General features: G+C 35.2%; 2 protein-coding genes across 2 annotated transcripts; one reads left to right on the top strand and one right to left on the bottom strand.

Moving 5' to 3' along the window:
- The first annotated feature begins 1,383 nt into the window (after positions 1-1,383).
- LOC136225785 (zinc finger A20 and AN1 domain-containing stress-associated protein 1-like) lies at positions 1,384-1,925 on the top strand. The gene has a single exon (XM_066013929.1). It carries the CDS (start codon positions 1,411-1,413, stop codon positions 1,837-1,839), a length of 429 nt encoding a protein of 142 aa, XP_065870001.1. The 5' UTR covers positions 1,384-1,410; the 3' UTR covers positions 1,840-1,925.
- Positions 1,926-24,132: 22,207 nt separating this feature from the next.
- Positions 24,133-25,858, bottom strand: LOC136226362 (protein PSK SIMULATOR 1). Its single transcript, XM_066014812.1, has one exon. The coding sequence runs from the start codon at positions 25,766-25,768 to the stop codon at positions 24,380-24,382; it is 1,389 nt and encodes a 462-aa protein (XP_065870884.1). The 5' UTR covers positions 25,769-25,858; the 3' UTR covers positions 24,133-24,379.
- Positions 25,859-25,897: the final 39 nt, after the last annotated feature.

Below are 25,897 nucleotides of genomic sequence, written 5' to 3' on the forward strand. Positions count from 1 at the left end.
TGGATTGCGGTAACCAAGCTCACCAATCATTCCCTCAAGTTCATGAATGTCTTCAGTGGTTGCTTCCTCTAAATTCGTTGTGACAGATTCATGAGAAGCCTATTTTTGGTATGATTTGAAACAACACTCCATATAAATTTTTTTTATAGTAATTCATTAACTATAATACATTGAATATTTTTAACATAAATACAATGAACTTTCAAGTTCAACTAACTTATATAATGCACATTAATTTTATTTGTTCATTGATTTTAGACAAAAACTTTATTTAAATTAGTAATTTAAAATTTATTTTAAAATTTTTTTCAAATCACTCTATAAATTAATAATTATTAATTTATAGATTAATTAATAACTCTCTAAATTAATAAAATTCCATGTTCCCAATATTATTAATTTGTAGAGGTTTTACTGTAGGTAGGTGTAAAAATATCCATAAAAAGAGATGGAACAATAAGCTAATTGAAAAAACTCATAAGATTAGCTATTTCAAAATTAGCTTTTTGGATCAAATAAGCTCTTTTAAACCATTCTTCACTAAATATCACCATTAGAGGTTTGACTAGTCAAAACCTCTAAATTGATTCAAACATCTGATTTTACTCCAAAAAGCTCTTACTATGGTCTTCGTCCACTTTAATCCTAATGTTGTGATACTCATCATCATCTCTAACTCATTTTATAATTCTATCAATTCCAACCATCTATAACGTTTTTGAATCCCATCCCAAGGAAATCACATAATAATAAAATCAACAAATCAAAATTAAAATGAAAGAAAAAAACATACTAAGCTGAGCTAATATGCAGCTTTGGCCTTCAATTGAATTTCAACCTTGTGCATCAAAATACCGAAAAAGAATAATTGAATTTCAACTTTGGCGAATCCTATTTCCTAAAACAGATCGAGATTTATTATTTTTTCATCTATTATATAGTTTGTGCAAAATTTGAAAAGTTATCGGTTACAAATCCAGAGTAACTTTAAAGTTTGTTTTATTTGTTTCTATTAGATTCTTATGAGATTTATTGTACGGGTTTAAATTTTATTTTATTCGCACACTTTTTTTTTTGCAAGTTTAAATAAAAAAGACAGTTAAATTAATTATTTGAAATTATTTTATTCGAAAATAGTGTGAATCAATTTTTATTTATTTATTTTCAGATTTCTCCAAACGTTTAACTCTTCATTAGTTTTTATAATGTATTAAATATAAGTTTTTTTTATTCGTTACAAAAATAAATCCACTAAACGTTTTTTTTCCAACAGTCAGAAAAAAAGAGTTTAAAAACCAATCGAAGTCACACTTTTTTTCCAACATTTTCATCCATGAAGTAGACAAAAAAAAAAAAAAAAAAAAAAACACCGGAGCAGCGAGAAAAAAGATTTGCAGAGAAGAGAAAACAATGGACTCCGGAAACAGTTCAACGACGGAATTTCTGTGTGTAAAGGGATGTGGTTTCTATGGTGCATCAGAGAATCGTAATATGTGCTCAAAGTGCTACCTAGATTTTATTAAAAATGACATGACTGCTAATTCTAGATCGGCTGAAACTCAGAAATCTGAATCAATGGAGAAGGCGATTACTGCTGAGATTGAAGAAAAGAGTGAGAGCATAATCGAAGAAGGCGGTTCGAGTAAGAATAGATGCGAGAATTGCAACAAGAAGGTGGGCTTAACGGGATTCAAGTGCCGATGTGGGAAGCTTCTCTGCGGGATGCACCGTTACCCTCAAGAGCATTCTTGCGATTTTGATTTCAAGGATTCCGACCGGCGAGTTTTGGCTAAACAAAATGTCATTGTCAAGGGGGATAAAATGGATGATAGAATTTGAAAACATTTTTCTTTGTTTTTTATTTAATTAATTTTTGTTCCTTTGATTACTTCTCTTTCTTTTTTATATGTCGAAATTCAATTACAATGCTCATCACGAATTCTTAAACTTTTTCTATTTTGAGATTGTTCTGTAATTTTAATTTGTTCAACAGTAGAAAATATCATTATATTAATGCAAAGTCTCAGAATTATAAAGTTTAGTTGAAGGATCTGCAAAAAATACTCCTAACATGTATCAGAAGAAATTTTATTTTTAACGTCTAAAATGATCAAGTTGAAAAATATTTTATCAAACTGTTTTTTCAGTCATCTTGTCATCTACACTTCACATACGAGTTATTTATCACTCATTATCAACGGATCGAATTTATAAATATTAATATACAATTCTATTATTAAATTACAGAAAATGTGAAATATTTTTTAAAACGAATTGATATGCAATTACTGTAGAATAAAGAACAAAATATCCAATATTTTATAATAATGTTGGGAATTAACCTAATTAATTTGTCAATTTTAGAGGTAAAATTATTCTTGGCTGTCTATGTTGTAGATAAAATTACACAATTTTAAACGTTAGGGATAAAATTGCTCATAGCTCTAAAAGTTAGGGTATTTTTACACCTTAGCCCTTAAATACAAAATTTAGATACATGTATGTATGTAATTTATCATGGAATGGAATGATGCACAACTTCTATTTCAGTAACATTTAGGTTATGTTTGTCAAATAGTTGTTAGCGCTTAGCTGATTTGACTAGCTGATTGTGTAAACGTGTGTTTGATAAAATTTAGCTGATTGTTAATAGCTGTTTGTGTAAAATGAAAAATAAAAACATGGTACATTATTTATTTAAGGTTAAAGGGTAGTCATTAGAGGTAAAAATGTCCATCAAAAAAGATGGAAAAATAAGGTAATTGAAAAAACTCATAAAACCAACATTTTCAAAATTAGCTTTTTGGACCCAATAAGCTCCTTCAAATCTTTTTTCACCAAACACCACTATTAGAGGTTTAACTAGTCAAAACCTCTAAAATGGCTCAAATCTCTAATCTTACTTTACCAAACTGGGCCTTAATTTGATGTTTTATTTTAAAATTTAAAGTATTTAAAATTCAAATTTTCTATACATAATTGTTTGGAATGAAATCTTTATTTCATAGAGAAATGAAATATTAGTTTAATGGGTTTAATTAGACTCGTGATTCTCCAAGAATTAGAAATATAACACTAATGTCGTAATATTTAAATTTTTAACATTAAAATCATTTAACTTATTTGATTTCTCCAATAATTTAATAGTTACCGAAAAAACAAGTGAATGATATATAAATCATATTTTTGCACGTGGATAAATAATAATAATAATAATATATAGTTTGATCTTATTAGGTTATCTTGATGTGAAAAATAAAAAAGGATGTGATGAATGAAATTGACTTGGTTGAGTTTGGTGATATGTATTATTTTTATTTTTAATTCATATATAAAAATTTGGTTTAGGTATCATCAATGTGTTTTTTTCCCGTACTGCTATTGTTGGAATGTAGATAAAAAGATAAGGTGTAAAAATACCTCTAACGTTGATAATCAAAAGCAATTTTACCATTAATGTTTATATAATTTTATCCCTAACGTTAAGAGCTAATTTACTCGTATCTAATAAATGTGAGTCGTGAATGAATTATTCACTTTTATTGATGAAAAAAGAACAATTACAAAATACTTATATATGTTATCTTGTAATATTTTAATTCTATTAATCATACTTGGGTTCGTCCTCCACCAGGATGGCTCAAAGTTAACACAGATGGTTCTGCAAACATTAATACAGGAATGAGGGGCACAGGGGGGGTGTTTCGCACTACTCGAGGATTTGCTCGAGGTTGTTTTGCGTTTCGAGTTGATACCCCTTCTGCGCATATTTCCGAATTGAAAGCCGTTATTTTTGCTATTCAGATTGCTTGGGAAAAAGGATGGCACAAATTATGAGTGGAATGCGATTCTGTTTATGTGGTAAATTTGCTTAGGAAGCGCTCTCTAGTTGTTCCATGGGCGTTGCGACAAGATTGGATTACTTGTCTTCAGCATTGTTCTTCTATGGATCTAAATGTTACTCATATTTTTCGCGAAGGAAATAGAACGGCTGATGCATTGGCTAAATTTGGCGTCACAACAGATCATATTGTTTGGTGGAATTTTGCACCAGCTTTTTGCAATAGATTTATTTCTCATGATATGTATTGTTTAGAACAATTTCGTTTCTCTTAATTTTTCTTCTGTATTTTTTCCTCATTTTAATAAAATTCGGGTCTGGGTTTTGTTTGGTTTTGTGATGATGCCAACCTAGTTGGGATCTTTGCATTCCATTCTTAGCCTGTAACCCAACATTTACTTAAAAAAAATTCTATTAATCATACATTTTAAGATAGTTTTTAGTATTTTATAATTGTTTTATGTTTAGTTTTGTGTTTTAAGAACTAATTGATTGTTCCATGTATTTTTAGGTATTATTTGGGATAAATAGGTAATTATTGAATCATTACTGAAGTTAATAAAGTTTCTCGGTCAGAACTCCCTCTAGTCGATGATCTCGTAGCAGTTGAAGAATAATCCATGAATCTTTAATAAGTCTTTACTGTCATAAATTCCTTAGTAACCACATAAGGAATATTATGACTATTTAATAATGTATTGAAGAGTCTTTTGAATTCTCAAGAGGGAGTTACGTTACTTAATGCTCTCTTTAATTGCATTTCAGTTAAGAAGTTGCAAAGAAGAATTCAATCCTCCATTAATCTTCTCTTTAATGGCATTAAAGTTGGACGTTACAAGAAATGCATGAAAGCATGTGCAATTATAAATACCTACATTGGGAAGCATGAAGGAGACGTGGAATAGACCTCAACACAGAGCTGGAACATATCTCAAAACACATATGTTAATTTGCTATTATAGTTTTAGAATCTTCTTTTAGTTCCATTTTCTCTTTCTCAAACTCTTAATTCAACATTTGTAAATAGTTCTAGTTGTTAACTTACTTTTTCATATTCTCTCTTCATCTTTTTTTTCTCTTTACTTTAACTATTTTTATTAATAAAATTAATTATATTTTCAAGTTTGTTTTCTATTAACTTTCTTATTTTCCTGAGCGTTGATTAGCAATAACTAAAACAATTTTTTTGAAGTGATAGAACGGAACTTTCTTATTTTCCTTCCATCTACCATGAACTAGCTCCTCCATAGCTAGAGCTATAGCGGATCCTAATCGAAGTAGATGATTTACTTGCAATCCAATTTCAAGTTCATAATTTATTAATTAGAGAACTAAAGTATGAAGGTTAATTTCTAGTTAGATATTTGGCCAATATTTAGCTAAATTACAATTAATGATTTTGGTTGATTGGCACTAAGATAATTAATGGAATTACATAGTTTAGACCTGTGTCTATGCGGTGCGGTTTTTCAGGGTTTAGTTTCACGACATAACTTTGGGGTTATTTCAGAGAACTTAATGCTTTCACTATACATTTATTCTTGGCTGGACCAAAGCTAGAGTAATTGTATATGAAATAGGATTAATCTTGACTGGACCAAAGCTAGGTTAATTACTTTAGAAAATAATCACCGTCTCTAGATTAAAACTTAAGAACTTGAATAGGATTGTTGAGAGGATTATATATTAGGTTAGGTGAAGCCTTGCGCTAGCACCTTTATCATAAGAGTTATAAATATTGTTTTTCTTTTCTTTAATTAATTGAGTGCAAATATTTTAGTTTTTAGTTTAGTAAACATCAAGTCCAAAATTGGTTACTTAAATAATGAAATTCACAAAAATCAAATAGCTATAAATACAATACTCGTGGGAACGATATTCTACTTATTATTTATTACTTGATAACGATAGGGTGCACTTGCCCTTAGTTTTGTACGATACACATTTCATCCATCAATATACTAGTCTGTTACACATAGCACGATTCTAACTAACTATAGTGATGACCTGACATTCATTCAGTCCCCTCTCAAGATGAAGACGGTGTTAAACGAAGGTTAAAGTTGTAGACATTTGACCACCAATTAATGATTTAGTTAATAGATTGACTTAATTGACTATTTGTTGATATATATGGAGCGCAAATAAACCTTGTAATTAGATGTTCTCGAACTATGTAGTAATCAATATCACATGTTTTATTCGTTCATGAAAGAAGACACTTGCTGCTATATGTATAGCATCATGGTTGTCACAATGTAAAGGTATACGGGCAGTGGCGGAGCCAAGACCTAAACATCGGAGGCTAGACTGTGTATAAAAAATTTAAATGTTACTTCAACGTATTTATAAAAATAAAATAAACAATATAAAATGCAAAATATATCATAAAATGATAGTAAAAAGTATTTGTGTACCTAAATTAGAAATCCCTACATTAGAAATCCTTAAATTAAACTCTAAATTAATTAGAATTACTAAATTAGAATATCTAAGCAAACAACATATTAGAATTCCTTAAATAAAATTCTAAATTAGAAATCCCCTAAAAAAACCCTAATTTAAAAATACGTAATTTAGTTTAGAAATTATAAAACAAATCATAGAAATAAAATAAATAATGAAAATGAAAAACTTACTTGAGAGTGGAAAGAAAAAAAGTTGGATGAGAATAGGGGATTTTAGAAAAATTTCCCTCAAATATTTGGATTTTGTGCCTTTGTCTTCTCTTTCTCTCTTCTCTTTCTCTCTTTTCTTTCTCGAATGAAAGAAAGAAAAGAGAGAAATAACCCTTCTCTCTACTTTTCCTTCTTCCAATAGTTTCTTTTTCTCAATTGTCGTTCTACTCAGTTGATGTCATCATTGCCTATCGATCTACTACTCATTTTTCTTTATTTTTTTCTCGTTCTAGCTATCTAATCAGGTCTACTTGGAGGAGGAAGAAATAAGACTGTCTTCTTCCTCCTCCTCCTATTTATGTTTTAGTTTTAGTGTTTAGCTTCCGATTTACTTTTTGTGATGGTTTGAAGTTTATATACCATATCGAACTTATTTTCTCGTTAGATCTACAAATGTTAGCTATACCTCTTTCTTTTATTGTTTTTTCGGTCTTAGCAAGAGCATAAAATATTCATCTTATCCGTAGATCTATAGATTCACGTGGTTGCAAAATAAGAAAAACCTGAGATCCGAATGTACAGAAGAGCCTAAATGATGAAGAATGGACTACATTCGTTTTTCTACGGGATTCGACTTACGAGAAGAATATGAATTTTATTTTTGTTGTATTTGTACCTTTTATGGTTCATATTGTTCTTTATAGTTATTTTATTGCTCTTTGTAGTCTCTTGTATTCCCTTTATGGATCTTGTACTAGCCTCTATAGATTGGAGGTTTTATTCCTCTTAATTTTCATGTTGTACCTGTAATTTTTAATCTAATAGATTGATATATGATATTTTTATAAAAAAAAGAAAGAGAAGACCTAAAAAAACGAAAAAATAAAGAAGGGCATTTTTCCCTTCAGGTTCCTGTTGGATGGAAAGTGCATCTTTTTTTTAAGCTACAGTAGCACAAAACGACGATGTTTTGTGCTCCACAAAAAGACGTCGTTTTATGTAGTTGTAGGTTAAAAAATAAGCAAAAAATGAGGTTTTTATATCCCATTTTTTCAAATGCAGTGCAACCGCCATGACTATAGGGGCTCCAGCCATGGTGGAGTCAAGCTGGGCTGGAGGGTTAGCCGACCCTCTCTGCCCCCTGGCTCCACCCTTGTATAGGGGTAGGAGTGATATAAAATTCACTGAACAAGTAAGAAAGCCACTTTAATTCATAAATGGTGGAAGTCATTGCCATACTTTTAGCCTTTGTTGACTTTTGGTCATTGTGGTTTGTTTCTTTGACTTTTAAGAAACCAATCAAGATCTTAAACACAAATAATAATGGGTAATAGGCCTTCTTGTTATTTTAGACCTCCCATAATTTGAGTCACAATAGGCTGTACGCACACTCAAGTATGATTTTGCTGCATAAAACAACCCTTTTGAAATTGTCCCCTTCTAAATACTTCAGTACATACATGTCTTCATTCATTTGAAGTTGTGTAGGAGATCCACTTAGTCGTTGAGTGACATACACAATATCTGGCCTAATGAACCCCAAAAATAGAAGTCTACCTACTAGCCTTCTATACCTACCTATTTGTGCATATAACTTAGTTTTATCTGTTTGATAACTGGTGATGAACTTCCGACCGGATTCCTTCCCTGCGGGGGGCGTCGTTGGGTTCGACGGGGGGAAGCTCCGATGCCAAAGTCAGTATATTGTAAGAGAATAAACTATATTGACAAAGTAGGGTTTAGGAGAGCGAGAATCTGTGTACCTCAATAGCTTGTGATGCAAGCTATTTATAGTCATGTAGTCGTAACTCCTAGTAACTAGAAAGTCTCCATTAATGCCTCATTAATGGCGGTTACTGATCTTATTCAAGTATGACCGTTAGCTCATTAATGGATTATTGAATGCCTTCATTAGGAATCGGCTTAGCCGTTCAACGGGCGGATCGAGGCATGATGGCGGGTCTCCCATAGGTTTGACTACGGATGGCGTGTGGTGGAATCTAGGTGATCCGCCATTCGGATGGCTTGCTTGATACGCCATTGCTCTCCGGTTCGTCTCAATACGCGGTCGCTTGGTCAATTACCCTTTTAGTCCCGTAAATTGTATCTGGTTGTTATTAGAAGCCCCCCAAAGTTCCGTTAAAGTCCTTTAGGGCTTTTGCACTTCCTGGCGCACCGTCATGTTGAGTTTCATTAATTACCACTCTGTTCCAGGCCATTTACCGCGCGACAGCTGTCCTGGACGCACAACTCGAGGTAAGTGGCGATACCTTCTTCAACCTCTCTCTTTCTCTTTCCGCCTCATTTGCTACTTTCCTTTTGATTTTCCTTGCGATTTTTTAGAGTTTTTCCGGCGTCAAGAATCTTCAAAGCTTACGGTTTTCCATGTAAGTTACCCTCTGTTTTCGCCGTCCTCTGAGTTTTTATGAGTTCTTCCTCTGGTTCTTCATCTGAACTCTTTAATTTGACTTCCCCCTCTGAGCCCTCATTTAGCTGGTCTTCTACCGAGAATTCGAGTTCGTCCGAGAGTACCTTTAGTTGTGATTTTTCGGAGTTAAGTAACACGGTGAGGGAGTGTAGAAACCGTTTAATTGAAATCCAGAACCCTTCCGCTGTTGGGACTCATATTGCTCCAGTGGTAGATCCTAGGAGCTTTTCCGGAATGGAGGCTTCCCCTTCAACTCCGATTAGGAAAAATAAGCCTCGTGCGGAGATTACTTCGTCTCGCATGAGCGCCGCGGATCTGGCTGATTTGGCGGATCGCTATCCGTGGATCAAAGATTACGAGACCGAGTTGGCGGCCGCTCATCAGCGACCCGCCTGTCCTCCTGTAGGATACCTATCCGTGTATAGTAGTCACGTGGAGAGAGGATTTCGTCTTCCTCTTCCTCAGATGATGGCGGATATTTTGGAGTTTTTTGGGATCATTGTGTGCCAGCTGCATCCAAATGGCTGGTTAGACATTGCTCTAGATTGTTATTTAGCATCGAATCTGGGGGTAGTCTGTAATCCTCGCGTCTTCCGGTCTCTTCACAAACCCTCGAAGCGTAAAACCGAATCTTTCTACACTTTTGCCAAATTCAAGAGTTATTCGCCTTTTTGCGATAAGATGTCAAACGTCCATCTCTGGGACGAGAAATTTTTCTTTGTTAAAGTGAAAAAGGGCGAGTCTTTTGGATTCCCGTTAAATTGGAACGCTAAGCCTCAACACATGGCTGGGGATTTGCGTACACTGACTGACAGTGATGAGAAAGTGGCGGATCTCATGAAGAGCATTAAGACGGATGCTTGGACGTACGCCGATGCTCTGGAATTCATGATGAATGACATTCCTCTGGTCCGTCGCGTGGGGGATGTGATTACTTACGCAAAGTTTACTCAACTTGATGAAGGTAATTTTGTTTCTTCCTTGAACCTTGATTATTATTTTTTGTTCCCTTTGTCAGGGGTTTGTCTGAGGCCAGTCAAGCTCTTGTAGAGAAGCGTAAGAAACAGAAGGAGTTGGAGGCTCAGAAAGAGCTCCGGGAAACGCCCTGGGGAAGGTGCCACGGATCCCCCTCTTAAGAAGAAGAGATCAGCCGCTGCTGGTGGAGAGAAATTATTGGCGGATGCCATGAAAGCTGGGAGGCATAGGATGGATCTAGAGCAGGTATGTTTACTTTACCGTTTTTCCCCCTTCTACTATGGATCCTGATTTTGGCCTTCCAATTCCTGCATAGGTGGTTAAGCCCGAGTTGGGAGGATATTGACTCGCCAAGTATGGTGATAAAGGGTCCTTGGGGAATGAGTCGGTTATCAATGACCTTGATGAAGCCCTCGATCAACTTGGTGAAGTGCAGGAGAGTCAAAACAAGTTCTCCAGATCAGCCCATGCCAAGATGGGGAAAAGGGAGCTCCTTTCGGTAAGCTTTATTTTCCTTATCTTACATTTTTGGATGAAAGAGTGATCTCCTTTGGGGAGATTTTGTTTTTAAATCGTCCTTTGCTTTTCCAGGCGTATACGCACATGCGTGCTATGGAGGCGGATCTACTTCAAGGGGTGGCGGATAAAGCCACCATAAAAATGCTGGAGAAAGAAGTTGCCATTGCCAATGCAAATGCTGCTTCCGCCATTGCCCTTAATGAACGCAAGGATGCGGAGATCCGCGACCTGAAGGAGAAGATGGAGGAGGATGCTAAGAACCACAAAGCTGCCCTGTCGAACTCAGAGATTATAGCGGGTAACCGCGCTTATTACTATGGCGAGCGGATCATGGCCTATGTTAAGCTTTCCTACCCCGAAATTGATTTTGTGGATCCGGAGTACGTGGTCCCTAAGGTTGAGGATTGCATTAAGTATGACAGGATACCGAACGTTAAGGATTTCATCCGTGATCAAATTCGAAAGGAGCTGAATGGGTTGGTCGAGGAGAGCAAGCCTGTTGTCGACCTTGAATCGGATGATCTCGGCGAAGCATCCAAAGAGGCGGATGACAATGCCAATGATTCGGTGATTGATTGTACGGCTCCTCAGGCGGGAACTATCGTTATGGAGAATGAGGTTCCTCCAGAAAGTGCATCTTTAGAGAAAGACGCTAAGGAGGATGCCCCTATAAATGTTTAGTTCTTTCGTGAATGTAACTAAGTACAATTTATTTTTTGGTTTAATCCTTTTTCAACCATTATCTTTACCTTATGCTTTATATCTTTCAGCAAGTAAATTTCTAGGTTTTAGGACTTATTTTGTACGAGGTAGGTGGCCAGCCGTACCTCAGAGTGTGAGCCTTTTTGAAGGCTTTGAAGCTTTCATTCCTTTTGAGGAAGTTAAGCTGCCTTAGGCGATCGATTTGCTTCCTATCTTTGAGGTGAATCGATCCGCCTCCAGGTCTTGGAACTCTTCTTTGGGAAGAGTATTTGAGAGTGTAAAGATCTCACGTCTGAGAAATGTTTTAACTCTGTCTCTGACGGTGATCAATTATTTCCTATCTTTGAGGTGAATTGATCCGTCGCTGAGATTATTCCCCTATCTTTGAGGAGAAGGTAGTTATGCCATGATGGCATTATTCTACCATGAGAATGCGTTTGTTGCCTCCCCATTTTTGAATCTGGAATATTTATATTGCTGCAAGAAAATGCTTAAGAAAGAATTTGCAAGATGGAAAATTTCTCTTTATTAAATGGTGATTCGCCTTATTACAGCAAATTGGTCTTATGTGTGAGCCTCGTTAAAACCTTTAATAAGAAAAACCACATGGGATAAAACCTTACTAAAGGAAAAAGAGTACTCAAAACCTTGGTTACATTTTATTCTCTGACGAAATATTTGTAGAGGTTCTGAATATTCCACGTCCGTGGCAATGTGTTCCCCTCCATATCCTGGATCTTGAAAGTGGCGGGTCCAATTTTGTATGGTCCCGTCTAGATGATTCCCAACTTTTCTTTGCCCTCCGTGGATTGAATTTTGTCCGCCTTCCGGAGTACTAAGTCTCCTGGGTTTAGATCCACGAGCTTGGCGTGTCTGTCATGATAGGCTGCGATCCTTTGTTTGTAGGCGGCCATTCGTACATAAGCTTTCTCTCTTTTTGCTTCCAATTGGTCGAGACTTTCCCTCAAACTTTGGTCATTCTTGTCTTCACAATAGAATAAGACTCTGTCACTAGGGACCTGAATCTCAATGGGGATCACAGCTTCCACGCCATAGGAGAGGGCGAACGGTGATTCACTTTGTTGCTGTCCGAGGAGTGGTTCTGTATGCCCATAGGACATTCATTAGCTGATCCGCCCACTTTTTGTTATGTTTCCCCAGTCTTTTTTTTATGCCTTTAACGATCATTTGATTTGTGACTTCAGTCATCCCGTTGGATTGGGGGTAGTAAACAGAGGCGAACCTATTCTGAATGTTTTGACTTTCGTAGAATGCTCTGAACTCTCCACAATTGAACTGCGTCCCGTTGTCAGTGATAATCGTGTGGGGGACCCTGAATCTTCCAACGATATTGTCCCTGACAAACTTGACCATCCGCTCTGCGTTTATGGAGGAGACAACTTCGGTCTCTACCCACTTCGTAAAGTGGTCCACAGCTACTCCCACATATTTCATTTGTCTCTTGGTAGGAGGAAAAGGACTGACAATGTCGATTCCCCAAATGGAAAAAGGTCATCCTTCGACAATGGGTTTTTGCAGGTGCTTAGCCGTATGAGACTCATTTTTATGGACTTGGCAATTATGACACGTCTCTACCAACTTCTGTGCATCGAGTTCCGCCGTAGGCCAATAAAATCCGGATAACCTGGATTTTTTCAGAATAGAGGCGGATGCTTCATGGGCTCCGCAAGCACCTTCATGTAATTCTTTAAAGATCTTTTGTCCTTCTTCCATCGTAACACATTTCAACCAGGGGTGTCCAAAAGATTTCCTATACAGTTGGTCATTCATTATGGAGAAGTATGCCGCCTTTCTTACCGTCCACCTGACTTCTTCTTTGTCTTGAGGCAAAGTCCCATTTGTGAGATACTGCTGGATCGGCGATCTCCAATCTCCCATGGCGGGCGTAAGAAGAGCTATGACTTCAAGGGCGAATGTTGGTCTGGTTTTTACCTCGAATGGGCATTGCAGGTCCGCCCACTGATCTTTGCTTGAAGCCAGCTTAGCCAAGTGATCCGCTTCTGTGTTTGATCCTCGTAACACGTGAACTAGCTCCCACTTGGTTTCCTTGATCTCCATATGGTTTAATAGCTTTTTGACATCCTCTACATATTTGACCAGAGTTTCATCTTTTACATCAAAGTTTTTGATCACCTGATTGACCATTAGCTTAGAGTCGATGTAGATCACAACTCGCTCTGGCGTGATCTCCTTCAGCAGGCGTAGCCCCAATATCAAGGCTTCATATTCTGCGGCATTATTCGTTGCAGGGAACTCTAACTTTGCGGCATAATGCAACTTGATGTAGTGTGGTCCCTTGATTACTACGCCTATTCCTCCACCTTCCGCTGAAGAAGCGCCATCCATGTACATCGTCCATTCCTCCACTTTTGGTTTGGGAAGGTTTATGCCCTCTTCTGTGAATTCATTTACAAAGTCTGCCAAGACTTGGTTTTTCAAGGCGGATCTGCCTTCATAACGAATATCAAACTCGCCTAGGCGGATCGTTCACTCCATCAGCCTCCCTGAAGTTTCCGGCTTTTGTAATACCTTTCTCATAGGTATGTTGGTACGAATGATGACTGTGTGTCCTTGAAAATAAGGTCTCAGGCGGATCGAAGTGGTGACCACAGCCAAAGCCATCTTGTCCAATCTTGAATACGGGTCTCAGCATCTTTTAAGACTTTGCTTACGTAGTAGATCGGATACTGTTGGCCATCTTCTTCCCTTATTATGACTGTGCAAACTGCTTTATCAGTAATAGAAACATACATGTACAGGTTCTCACCTTCCAAAGGTCTGCTCATTAGAGGCGGTTCTGAGAGGAAGCGTTTGATCCCTTCGAAGGCCTGCTTGCAATCTTCATTCCACTGGAAGGCTTTCTGCTTTTTGATCACTTCATAAAAAGGTTGGCATCTGCGAGCAGAGCATGAGATGAATCGACCAAGTGCTATGATTCGCCCATTAAGGCGTTGCACCTCTCTGACATTTTGTGGCGCCTTCATATCCAGTACATCTTTGATTTTATCTAGATTGGGACCTACTCCCTTCTGGCTGATCATGTATCCCAGGAATTTTCCATAAGTTGCCCCAAAAGTACACTTCTCAGGATTTAGCTTGATGTTGTGATGATGAAGGACTTCTAAGACTTCCCTTATGTCCTCTGCATGTCTCTCCATGGTGGAATGATCATGTCATCCATATAAACTGAGAAGTTGTCACCTTTTCTTCCTTCGAATATTTTGTTCATCATCCGCTGGTAGGTAGGTCCAGTGTTCTTAAGCCCAAAAGGCATGACTTTGAAGCAATAAGTCGCCTGGTGAGTTACGAAGGAAGTCTTGATCCTGTTTGATGGCTCCATGAGGATCTGGTGATAACTCGACTTCACATCTGTGAAGGAGTATACTGCATATCATGCGGTTCCGTCCACTAGAATATCAATGCAAGGCAAATGGTAGTTGTCTTTGGGACAAGCCTTATTAAGGTCCATGAAATTGCGTGTAAATAACTTCCTCTATGGCGTCCGCCTTTTTCAGTTTAGATATCTCTTCCTCTATCACTTTCTGTCTCTCTGGCCCATGATTCCTTCTCTTCTGAGCCACTGGGACTGCGTCTTCGGCGATATTAAGCTTGTGAGTGATCACATCTGGACTGACCCCTATGAGGATCTCATCCTTCCATGCGAACACGTCTTCCGATTCTCGGAGAACTTTCGTAACATCCTCCTTAATCTCAACTTTTAACCCTTTGGCGATCCGCACCTGCTTACCATCTGCAATGAGGAACATTTCTGTATCTCCCAGGACCGTCGTGACAAGTTCATCTTCTTCGTCATCCTTGGATTGAGGGCGAATTGATAAGGATGCAGAGTATGTCTCTTGAGCAACCTTCTGGTTCCCCTTGATCATCACACCTCCCTTGGTAGTAGGGATGTACATCGTCAAATGGCGTATCGATATGAGAGCCACCACCTCTGAGATAAACGGCCGCCCTAATATGATGTTGTATGCCAATTGACCATCCACGATGGAGAACTCCAGATCTCCTGTCCATACCTGATCTTCATCTGCTAATTCGCATTCCAACGTTACTTGGCCCTTTGTCTAGATTGTGTGACCTGTCACTCCCAGAATATCTACGATGGTGGTCTCGATTTGAATAGGGTCAACCTTGAGTTTGGCGAATGCTCCCCTAGTGATGACATTATAAGAACTGCCAGTGTCTATCATCACTCTCTTTATTTCCCATCCTTCCACCATCATAGTGATGACGAGAGCGTATGCATGTGGGGGGATAGCCGGACCAACGTCTGCAAAGGGACGATTAAGTGATGCTCCATCTAGAGCGATGGTTTTTGCTTTCTTTACCATAGGCTGATACCCTGGTCCGCCAGCGATAACATTAATGACCCCTTTAGCCTTTTTCTTCGGCTCATCTCTGGGTTTATCGCCATCTCCCTTCTTGTCATTCTGGACGAACCTATCCAGTTTTCCTCTCTCGATAAGCCTTTCAATCTCCCTAGCCAACTCCCAGCATGCATCTATTTCATGACCGTTCCTCCTGTGGTACTTGCAATAATTCTTGGGGTTTCTCCCCGTGTTGGTGTACTCTCCCCCTTTTGGTACGGGGTATGAAATGCTCTGCTTGTGCTGGCTGTTTTCTATCCATATTAGCACTTCGCTTTTGGAGGCGTTTAACGGCGTAAACGATGGTGTATATGCTGATTTGTTTCTAGAACCTCTTCGCCTATTTCGGGAGGATGAGTCAGGGAGCTTTTCTTTTTCCTTATCCCACCTCCGGGATTCGCCTTTTCCTCTCTTGGGTGGAGATGCCGACTCTCTTCTGATATCATCGACCTCCATGAAATCCTTGCACCTTTCTATCAGCTCCGCCATATTTTTTGGTTTGTTTCTGATTAGATCCTCCTGCAAGCTCTTGCATGTTGTATTTTTTACTAGTGCTTCCACTGCCATGGAGAGATCCACATCAACAATGCGGATACATAACTTATTGAAGTTGTCGACATATTCCCGAAGAGATTCATTTTCTTTTTGCTTCAGCTCGAAGAGCTTACGTGATTTAACCACTGGCGGAATGCATCCTGCGAATTTTGCACAAAATTCCCTAATTAACTGATCCCAGCTGTCTATCGATCCCGGGGGAAGAGATTGGAACCAATCGTAGGCTGGACCTTTTAGCATGGTGATAATTGTGTTTGTGAAATCACTGGACCTTGTTGTGATCTAGCAAGTTCAATACCATGGAATTACTCCGATGTACCCATATGTTTAATGGTAGAATTTCGATCGAAAAGCTCTTTTACTTCTTCAATCAAAGTTGCTGAAGTACCTCTCAATAACACATCATCCACATAGATAATGATAATAAGAAAACTTGTGTCAGTAATCTTTGTGAAGAGATAATAATCATGAGCTGAATTCACATATCCCAACTGTAATAGCTTATCTGAAACGACTTTATTCCACTGCCTTCCTGCCTGTTTTAGGCCATACAAAGACTTGTCTAGCTTACAGACTTGTCTTTATTGTGCTTTCTGATACCCCATGTGTATACATATAAAGTTCCTCATCAATTAACCTATGAAAATGTGTATTGTTGATGTCAATTTGATGAATTGGTCATCCTTTAGCTACTTTTGCAGCTAAAAGACCTTAATTGTTACCACTTTAGTAACAGGGGAATAACTATCATGATAATCAACACAGTGCTGTTGATTATGCCCTCTAGCCACTAACCTTGATTTGTAGTATGTAACACTTTCATCTGGGGAATATTTCACCTTAAAAATCCATCAACAAGTGATTTTTCCTATAGGTAGAGCAACCAATGTCCATGTTTGATTTTTTTTCAAGTGCTATCAACTCTTGTTGTATATATTTCTTCCAATGACGATTCTCCTGTACTTTTTGAGAAATTATTAATTTATAGAGATAATAAAACAAAGTATTTATAAAGGATTGTTCTAAAAAATTATTATCTTATTAGTTTATTAGAATTGATCATTTTTTGAACTGGTCCAAGTCAAGACCAGAAGAAATTATAATTTTAAAAAGATTATTAATTTATCGAGTATTAATTTATGAGTACTAATTTATGAAGGTTTTACGGTAGTATTTCATTCTGAAAACTTATTAAAAAACCGAATTTAATTAGAATTCTTATATGATTTACAATTTTATTAAATTATTTTTTAAAATACTAATTATTATTTTTATTTTTATTTTGTTGTAATTATTTTTTTTGAGTGAAAGCGGACTAGGATTTTATTTTGTTGTAATTAGGGATGACAATGGGTAGGGGTACCTGCGGGTAATGCTAATCCCAAACCCTTACCCTTTTATTTTTTAATTACTTGTACCCGTCCCATTATCCTAACGGATATACTTTTTGCATTCCATACCCGTCCCATTTAATTCGCGGATACCCGCGGGTACCATTACCCGTTAAGAATCAATAAATAAAACAAAAATATTACAAATTTAACAAAGTATAAATTTAATAAATCATCTATCTAAAATAGTTTAGTGGTATCACTCAATGGTTAAAAAACAAAAGATTGGAGTTCAAATCTCACGTCTTACATCTAAAACAAATTATATTTATTAATATATAAAAACTTTATGACGGGTAACGGGTACCAGGTACCCGAGGGCGCATTCCCATACCCGTCCCATTATCCTAACGGGTAATGGTTTTGATCCCATACTCGTCACATACCCTTTTATACAGGGTACGGATAGTCCTATTAGGATGAGATAGTGTCGGGTACCCGCGGATATACTACCCATCGCCATCCCCAATTGTAATGAAATTTAACAAAATAGAAATCAACTGTCCAACACGTTTTTCAATCATCGCTATGATTTGGGTAATGGGCTTATGTTAAAATCCTTGTAGGTTTTTTTTCCTTCTCCCTTTTCTATTAGGATGGAACACAACTGCTTTTCATTTTGGTTAAATCGGTACGATTATTAAACGGTGCTAAATTTTGGTTAATCAAATTATATTTCTTTCATTTTGAACCCAACGAATATAATAAGTAATTAAGGTTCATTTATTCATCGTAAAATATTGTGTTTTAAAAAATAGGTAAAACTTAAAGTAATATTTGGTTTTTGATCTATCCAAAATTTTATCATTTGATCATTGATCTATTATTTGATCACATTTGGCCTCTGGTCTATCTCAATTGGTGAAATTTCACCAAATTTATATTAAAACTTAACCGAATCGTTATCTCATTGATAAGTAACGATATTTTGACACTTGAACTTAATAAATTTAGTTTAGGATTTGTTTTTTAATTTTTTTCTTTTTTAATCTAATCAATTATTTCCACATAATGTCGCAAAAAAACTTTAAGAAATATCACGTGTCAAGTTCAAGTGTCAAAATATCGTTACTTGTCAATGAGATAACAATTTCGTTAAGTATTTATACAATTGGATGAAATTTCACCAATTTGGATAGGTCATGGGCCAAATGTGACCAAATAATAGGTCGGAGGTCAAATGACAAAATTTTGGATAGGCAGGGGCCAAATAATGCTTTACACCAAAAAAAAAAAGACAGGTAAAAGAAAATTACAATACCAGAAAAAAGAAAGAACGTGGGTGACTATTATTTTCAAAAAGTTAAGAATGAATGAGGTGGAGTTATAAAAGTTCAAAACTTAAAAGAGTAAAACGTTTCCCATACACTATTTATAAATTTATCTGTTGAGTGATAAAAAATTTAAGCTAACTTATTTTTCTACGCAAACAAATACCGAAAAATCAAGAAAATATTTTTCGGTCTAATATTTTCCGACAAATAAAAGGGCTTATTATAACCATAATAAAATTTATCGCTTCTATTTAGTTACTAATTCTTTATCAAAATCATCAAATAGGCTTTTGAGTTAAGCAAAAATAATTGATGCGGATTCAATGGATGATTTTTGTTTAAGATGAAGGTTTGATTGATGATTTTTGCTTAGTTTAGGAACCTGAATGATTTTGATAGTTTAATATTCTAATTGATTTTAAAGTTTTAGTTTGGAAAGCCAAATAGATATTATGAAAAATAATATTATATATATATATATATATATATATATATATTTAAAGTTGTGCGCAATGTACTTACATTAAACAAAGGAAGATTATATTAAAGAGAAAAAAAAACTCCAACCCATCCCTCCCATGTGATTCGAACCCATGACCTCTACAGTCATAGGTAGGTTCTCAACCAACAGGCTAAGAGTTTCATAAAACGAATATAAGAAAAAACAAAAAAATTGTGAAAAATAAAATGAATATATCATATAAAAATAAATTTTTTAGTGCTATATCCAATGTTATCAGAACCGGACCGGACATCAAACCGGATTAGTAACTGGGTCACGGGTCACTTGGTCGGACCGGATGGCTCGGATTGGTCGAACCGGATGACGTAATAAATAAATAAATAATATTTATATATATTAAATATATATAATTAATTTAAAATTATTTTTTTATGCATTATATATATCCAAAATAAATTATAAACAAAATTTTTTGTTAATTTGAGTCTTAAATATATAATGAATAAATTAAGTTCATAATAAATTGAAACATATCAACGTATTCTATGCCATGAGATCTTTTTAAAAATATATTGTAAACTCAAAACGGACAATTGATGAATGAGAAATTGATGCTCAAAGTGAACGGTTTGAAATGGTTTGGAAGAAAATAAAAGAAAATTAAGCATTCATATCCCACATAGGAAAGAAATGAAAAACCTAACTAGTTTATAAGTAAATGAGCTTTACAAGGCTTTAACTAATTACTAGGGAAAAGACTCTCTCACGCGTAGGGAGGGGGGTGCAATCGATTAATCACCGGGTTAGGGGCGCACCCGCTCGACGTGGGCGACGTGAATGCCGCCTTGTAATAAGGTCCTTAACTTAATTTCAAATCAACTGTATCCCGCCCGCCTATCAATTTTTTTTATTTCAAACCCAGCCCGCCTACTCAAATTTTTCAAACCTCCGCACAAATGTTAGAGACCCAGGGTTACACCGGGTCCCGATTCAATCCCGAGTCTCTCCAGTTTGTAGAGCAATCAACAACCGATCTCCTCACCCGTTCCCGGTTCGACCGGCCGGTCCGGTCCGAGCCTGATAACATTGGTTATATCAATATTTTCACGTGATGTGTATGAGGGGCAAATATATCTAATTTAGGGATTAAGATATCAGTAGTGGCTCATCCGCGGTTATCAAAATCGGACAGATAAAAAAACTAAAAAGGTAAATAATCAAAGTTAAAAATTCAACCAAAATTTTTAAAAAATAATATAAAAATATATTTGTATTCATACTTAACTTTATAATATCTTTTCAAAAAAAAAAAAAACATCATAATTTTTTAAAATATTACCAATATTAAAAGAAATTATACTACTAATAATAATTTTTAATATTAATTCAAAGATATTTTAAAATACTAAATTAATAAATTTAATATGATAAATTTAAAAATTTAATAAAAATAAGTATATATAAAAATAAAAATATATATTTTAAATTAAATAGTTATTATTATTATTTTAAAGTAACTAGTTATTATTTATTATTAATAACAATAATAATATTATTAATATTATTAAAATTATTAACACGTAAATCAAATAATATAATATGATATATATTTTATAATTCAATTTAAATTCTATAGTTTATTAGATTTTTAAATTTTATTTATATATATTTAAAATTTAAATATCAACTAGTTTATTATATTAAGAAGATTAAATAATTTTTATGATATTTATGAAATAAAAAATAAAAAATTATAATAAAAAATATTTTAAATAATATGTAAATATATATACGTTAGTGGTAAGTATGCAATCTTTCACCTTGAAGTTCAATGTTCGAAATTCATTAACTACAAAACTCTTCTTATTTTATAAAGTAAGTATAGGTAAAATCTAACAAGACCAACCCGTTCAATTGGGATTGGGTCAATATGTTCACATTTAACCCAGTCGGTTTGAGAAGTTCTTCCTGGGTTTCAAAGAAAGATGAAAAAAAATGAACTACATTATGTGACCGATTTCAATTAAACCAGGTTGACCCAACCAATTGGATTTTGATATAACAACTAAGCTCATCATAATTTGGGTTTGCACATATCTGGAATAGCATCACGGTCACTTCTCGTAGTTCCATGACGCTAGTGGTAATAAAAGACCAACACTGGTGTGACTTCCATAATCACTACAACTATCGAAAAAAAAAACTTGATACTTATGTTGTGGCTGAAACTATTTTTTAAAACAGTATAGTTCACGAATTAACAATATTTAAGCGATTTTTAGTCCATGTTGTCACGCATAAACAGTTCTTAAAACATGTAGTTAGTATATATTTTTTAAGATGAAAGGAGGGAACATATAGAATAAATAATGAGACAAATGTGGAATCCATATGTAGTGTAGGTAGTATATTTTAATTTACCCTAACACATATAATTATTATTAGTAAAAAAAAAAAAATTCTTTTCAAACATAAAATGTAGATCAATTAGACAAAATATAGATTCTTATATTCTGATACTAATAAAAGTTTTTACTTGACTACTCAAATGAGTTCAAACATGGATTGATCGGGTTACCTCTTGAAGCACATATTATCGTTGAGATTGCATTAAAAAATTTTGAACCATGAACTTGTATTAATGGTCACGCTATTCGTACGTCAAAGTTGTTCGAGAGGAAGAATGATTGTTCCATGATTTAAATGCAAAGTCTTCTTATAGGGGGGGGGGGGAGAGAGAGGCACCATATAAAGAAGGAGAGGGAGAAAAGCCTCGTGTTTTCTTTGATTTTAATTGTTTATGTTTAATTGAGCTCCTACATATAAGTTTTTAATTGTATTGAACTTATTAAAATCAGACAATCAATTTTAAGTTAATTATAATTCTAACTTCTTTGTTAGAATATGAATCTTTAATTAAATTGAATTCTAATACTAAGTTATACTGAAATTTATCTCTCGATACGATTAGAATTCCTAACTATCTAATAACTCAATTAAATAAAAATCTGAATCCACAATCCACGGGATCTGAATTAATACGGATGGATATTTCCTACCCGAGGTTTAAACCAAACACCCATCTATAAATGCTTTACCAAAATAAAGGTGAAGACAAGTGGAATGAAGTGAAGATCTGAAGGGTTGGGATTGAGCTTTTAGGAGTTAGGAACGCACAGCATTCGATTTGTTTGTCTGGATGAAGGTCCATACAATATGCCTAGTCTAGACAGTATAATTACACAAAAGCCTGTCAATATACCCATTTTGTCTACAGTTATTTGCTTGCCGGGACTGCCCGTCCAGACAGTAAGCAATCAAATGCTCTCTTAAGTGTGGTCCTTAAACTCCTTTATCTAATCATCTCTTGCAGTTTCTAAAGCAGACATATAATTGCATTTTCGGCTTAATTAATGAAAAGTGTGGGCCTTTTTAGGAAGAATTAGAATAAATAAGTGGGCCAAATTGGATAATACTATAAGATGATGGTGGTGGGGAACATTAGTCCTGTCCTGAAGAGGGTACTATTTTTTAAGCAATGAGCTGTGTCTAACTAATAGACAAATTAAAACTATAATTATAAGCTCCAATTCCTTCAAACAATCACCAATTACTACTGTACTCCCGTATTGTGTTTTAGGCTCTATTTAATTATTTAAGATACGTGCATAAATCTGATATGAATGTACTTTCTTATTGTTTTTTTTTTTTTTGTTCTAAGCTGGCTTATTATTATTATTATTATTTAATAATTGAATATCTCATTCATTTTCAAAGGCAAATAGTATCTTGAGTCTCATTATCATTTTAATTTTGATGCATGTCTCATCTTGCATTTTACCACATCAAGTCACTCATCTTTATTTATTGAGTTTTTAATATAAAACCTCATTAATTAACATGACATTATTTATTTATTTATATTTTTAACCGTTTAAAAGAAATTTTCATCATATAGAAAAAATATAACACTTTATTTTGAACAGTAAAATATAGAATTTCATACATTGAATGGAACGAGTAGTGCTTTGTTAATCAAATTTTATATTCACAATTAACTAATTTGGTAAATATGAATTTATTGTATTGAAATGAAAAATCAATACAAAAAAATTAGAATGATTAGGAATCAAAACACATTTTTTACCAATTCCAAAATTTTCATGTCATCTTTGATCATATGCATAGTTGAGATAAATAGGAAAAAAAAAATCTGAGAGCTTTCATTATTTTGATTTTGGTGGATTATATCAATATTTTGTTTTTTAATCACATTAAACTTTTGAACATTTTTTTTTATCATATTAAGCCTCTATTTTATAAATTAGTTAGTTGTAATGGTCTAATTTAATTAAAAGAGTATTATTTATTTTCATTTGCGTATAAAATTAAACTTACAAAACGTGCCTAAAACTGTTCTATAATACCACCATAGTTTTGCATCTTCTTCTAAATGCATTCGCACTACTTCTAGGCGATCAGAGTCTAGGCTCATTTTTGTTGCGCAATGCATGTCATACAAGAATTTTTTTACTTCTTTTGCATCACGGCCCATGGGTTTCAGAATACAATTTTGGCTCTCGTATTATGAGTTTTGTGGTCTCTCGGTTTCTTCACCCCGTTAGAGACGGGAATTCCACATCATCGGAGTCATTATAAGACCAAAACTAAACAATCAAATACTTATATTTTGAAATGAAAGATTAAGAGCTATCCAATACGTGAATGATTGGGAGCTTCAAAATGATTTTTGACAATAAATAAATAAATATTTGCTTTGCTTTCATGTCAATATATGATAGATATAGTCTATCTTCATATTATGATATTATAGTCAATCTAACTGCTTCTGTGTGTAATTTAGTTTATGTCTCATATAATCACAAATCACATCTTGATTTATATATTCAATTATGATGATGATAATAATAATAAATAAATAAATAAAACTGTATTCACATGGCTGCAAATAATTATTAAGATTGAAAATCCAACCATTGTTTGAACATGGAATATTCAATTCTTTCTCTCAAATCATGATATCATGTACATATTCATATCACTACTTACAGATCAGGGATTGAAAAACAAATTAAATTATCCCCCAAACATCTGAAATTCAGTTCAATCTAAAGATCAAACATGATAATTAAAACTAAAACCAGATTGAAAATAAGAAGAAATTAAGAAATTAACCATACTGATCTCTAGCTAGAATTCTGAGGAATATTCATGAAGTTTGCACATTCAAACAAAGCTTTAGCTGTCATCTCCCTTTCAAACCTCCAAATATAATTCAATCCTACCAAAAGTTCAGTAATGGCAGCTTCACTCTTCTGCTTATTAGCAAAAAATAACGTCTGTAAAAGAAGAACATTAGTTTTTGCGACCAAATTTTGCTGTTCAAAGCTTCTTTCATTTTGCCATTTGATCATATTATGTGCTAACGGCGATAACCACCCGAGTATCCGCCCCAACGCATCCCTCCACTCTCCGGCGAGCATCGGATCGGAGGCGGAAAATCCGACTCCTTTCAATCTACTCCGAAGTGACGATCTTATACTGTTTGGCAACATCGAGTATAGATCATCTCTCGCATCAACACCAACTAATTGCGGCGATTTTATCATTTTCTCCATAACTATGATCAAATTCGCATAGTGTAGAGCTAACGCCGCCGCACCTAGTGTAGTTTCCGGCGGCTTTAGGAGCTTCGAATTCGAATCGAAGAATCGATTAGCCGAATCCTTAATATTCTCTTCTTTTGTGGTTTTGATCAGAGGACCTGATATGAAGGTGTTACTAGAATGTTCAGTTGGGTGTACAGTTGCGGAAGCGGAGAGGCTCCGGGGAAGAGAAATCGGAAAGCCATGGCCGACTCCGAAAACCTGCTTGATCCTTGCTAAAACAGTGAAGATAGACCTAACGAGCATTGAAACGACGCCGTCGAAGCTTCGATGCCATAGAGATCTCTCTTTCAGATACTTTACCTCTTGCCTTTGCCAGAATATCTTCTGCTGAAAATCGATAATCTTCTGATCTTTCGCTGCTGATTCGTTTTCGCTATTTTGTAACAGTTTTTTCAATCCGTTTTCTAATGTCGTTAGCTCCTCCATCTCTTTATACAGTGTGGCTGTTACGGTGACGTATCGATCCATCTTCTTGTTCTTAACTTCCATTTCTTTGAAACTCAGAACCCAAGAACTCGAATCCCGGCCTACGTTAGCAAACTCATCGAACAGATCTTCGAACCGGCGTAGTTTACCATCCTCGCACCGTTTGCTTAGTCTTGATACTGATTTGGCGAGCAGCCTGAGATTTTCAGCCATCTCGGCGCACGCGAGGCCGAGAAGAAACGACTCGTCGTTGGAGATGATTTTGCGAACTCCTTCGAGAGAAATCGATTCGTTTCGTAAGCGGATTATGTTCTTATCGGAGAGAGATTGCCAGAGATGGAAAAGCTTAGACATGAGACCGGCGATCTCGAAAGATAAAACTCCGACTGCAGATTTCTTGAAAGATTTGGGTATAGGAACGGAATCGAAGCGGTGTGATATCGCAGATTTAACTTTTATGAGCCAAGTTTCAAGAGCCATGATCTATAAACTAATGATTGAGGAAGAAATAGAGAGGAATGGAGGTTGCAGGTGAAGTTGCAGAAAGATAAGCATGAAAATGGAAACTTGAGTGGAGATGAGCAATACAAATAGCAAATCCCAAATAGC

The sequence above is a fragment of the Euphorbia lathyris genome, chromosome 1 (assembly GCF_963576675.1).
Source record: "Euphorbia lathyris chromosome 1, ddEupLath1.1, whole genome shotgun sequence".
Taxonomy (NCBI): domain Eukaryota; kingdom Viridiplantae; phylum Streptophyta; class Magnoliopsida; order Malpighiales; family Euphorbiaceae; genus Euphorbia; species Euphorbia lathyris.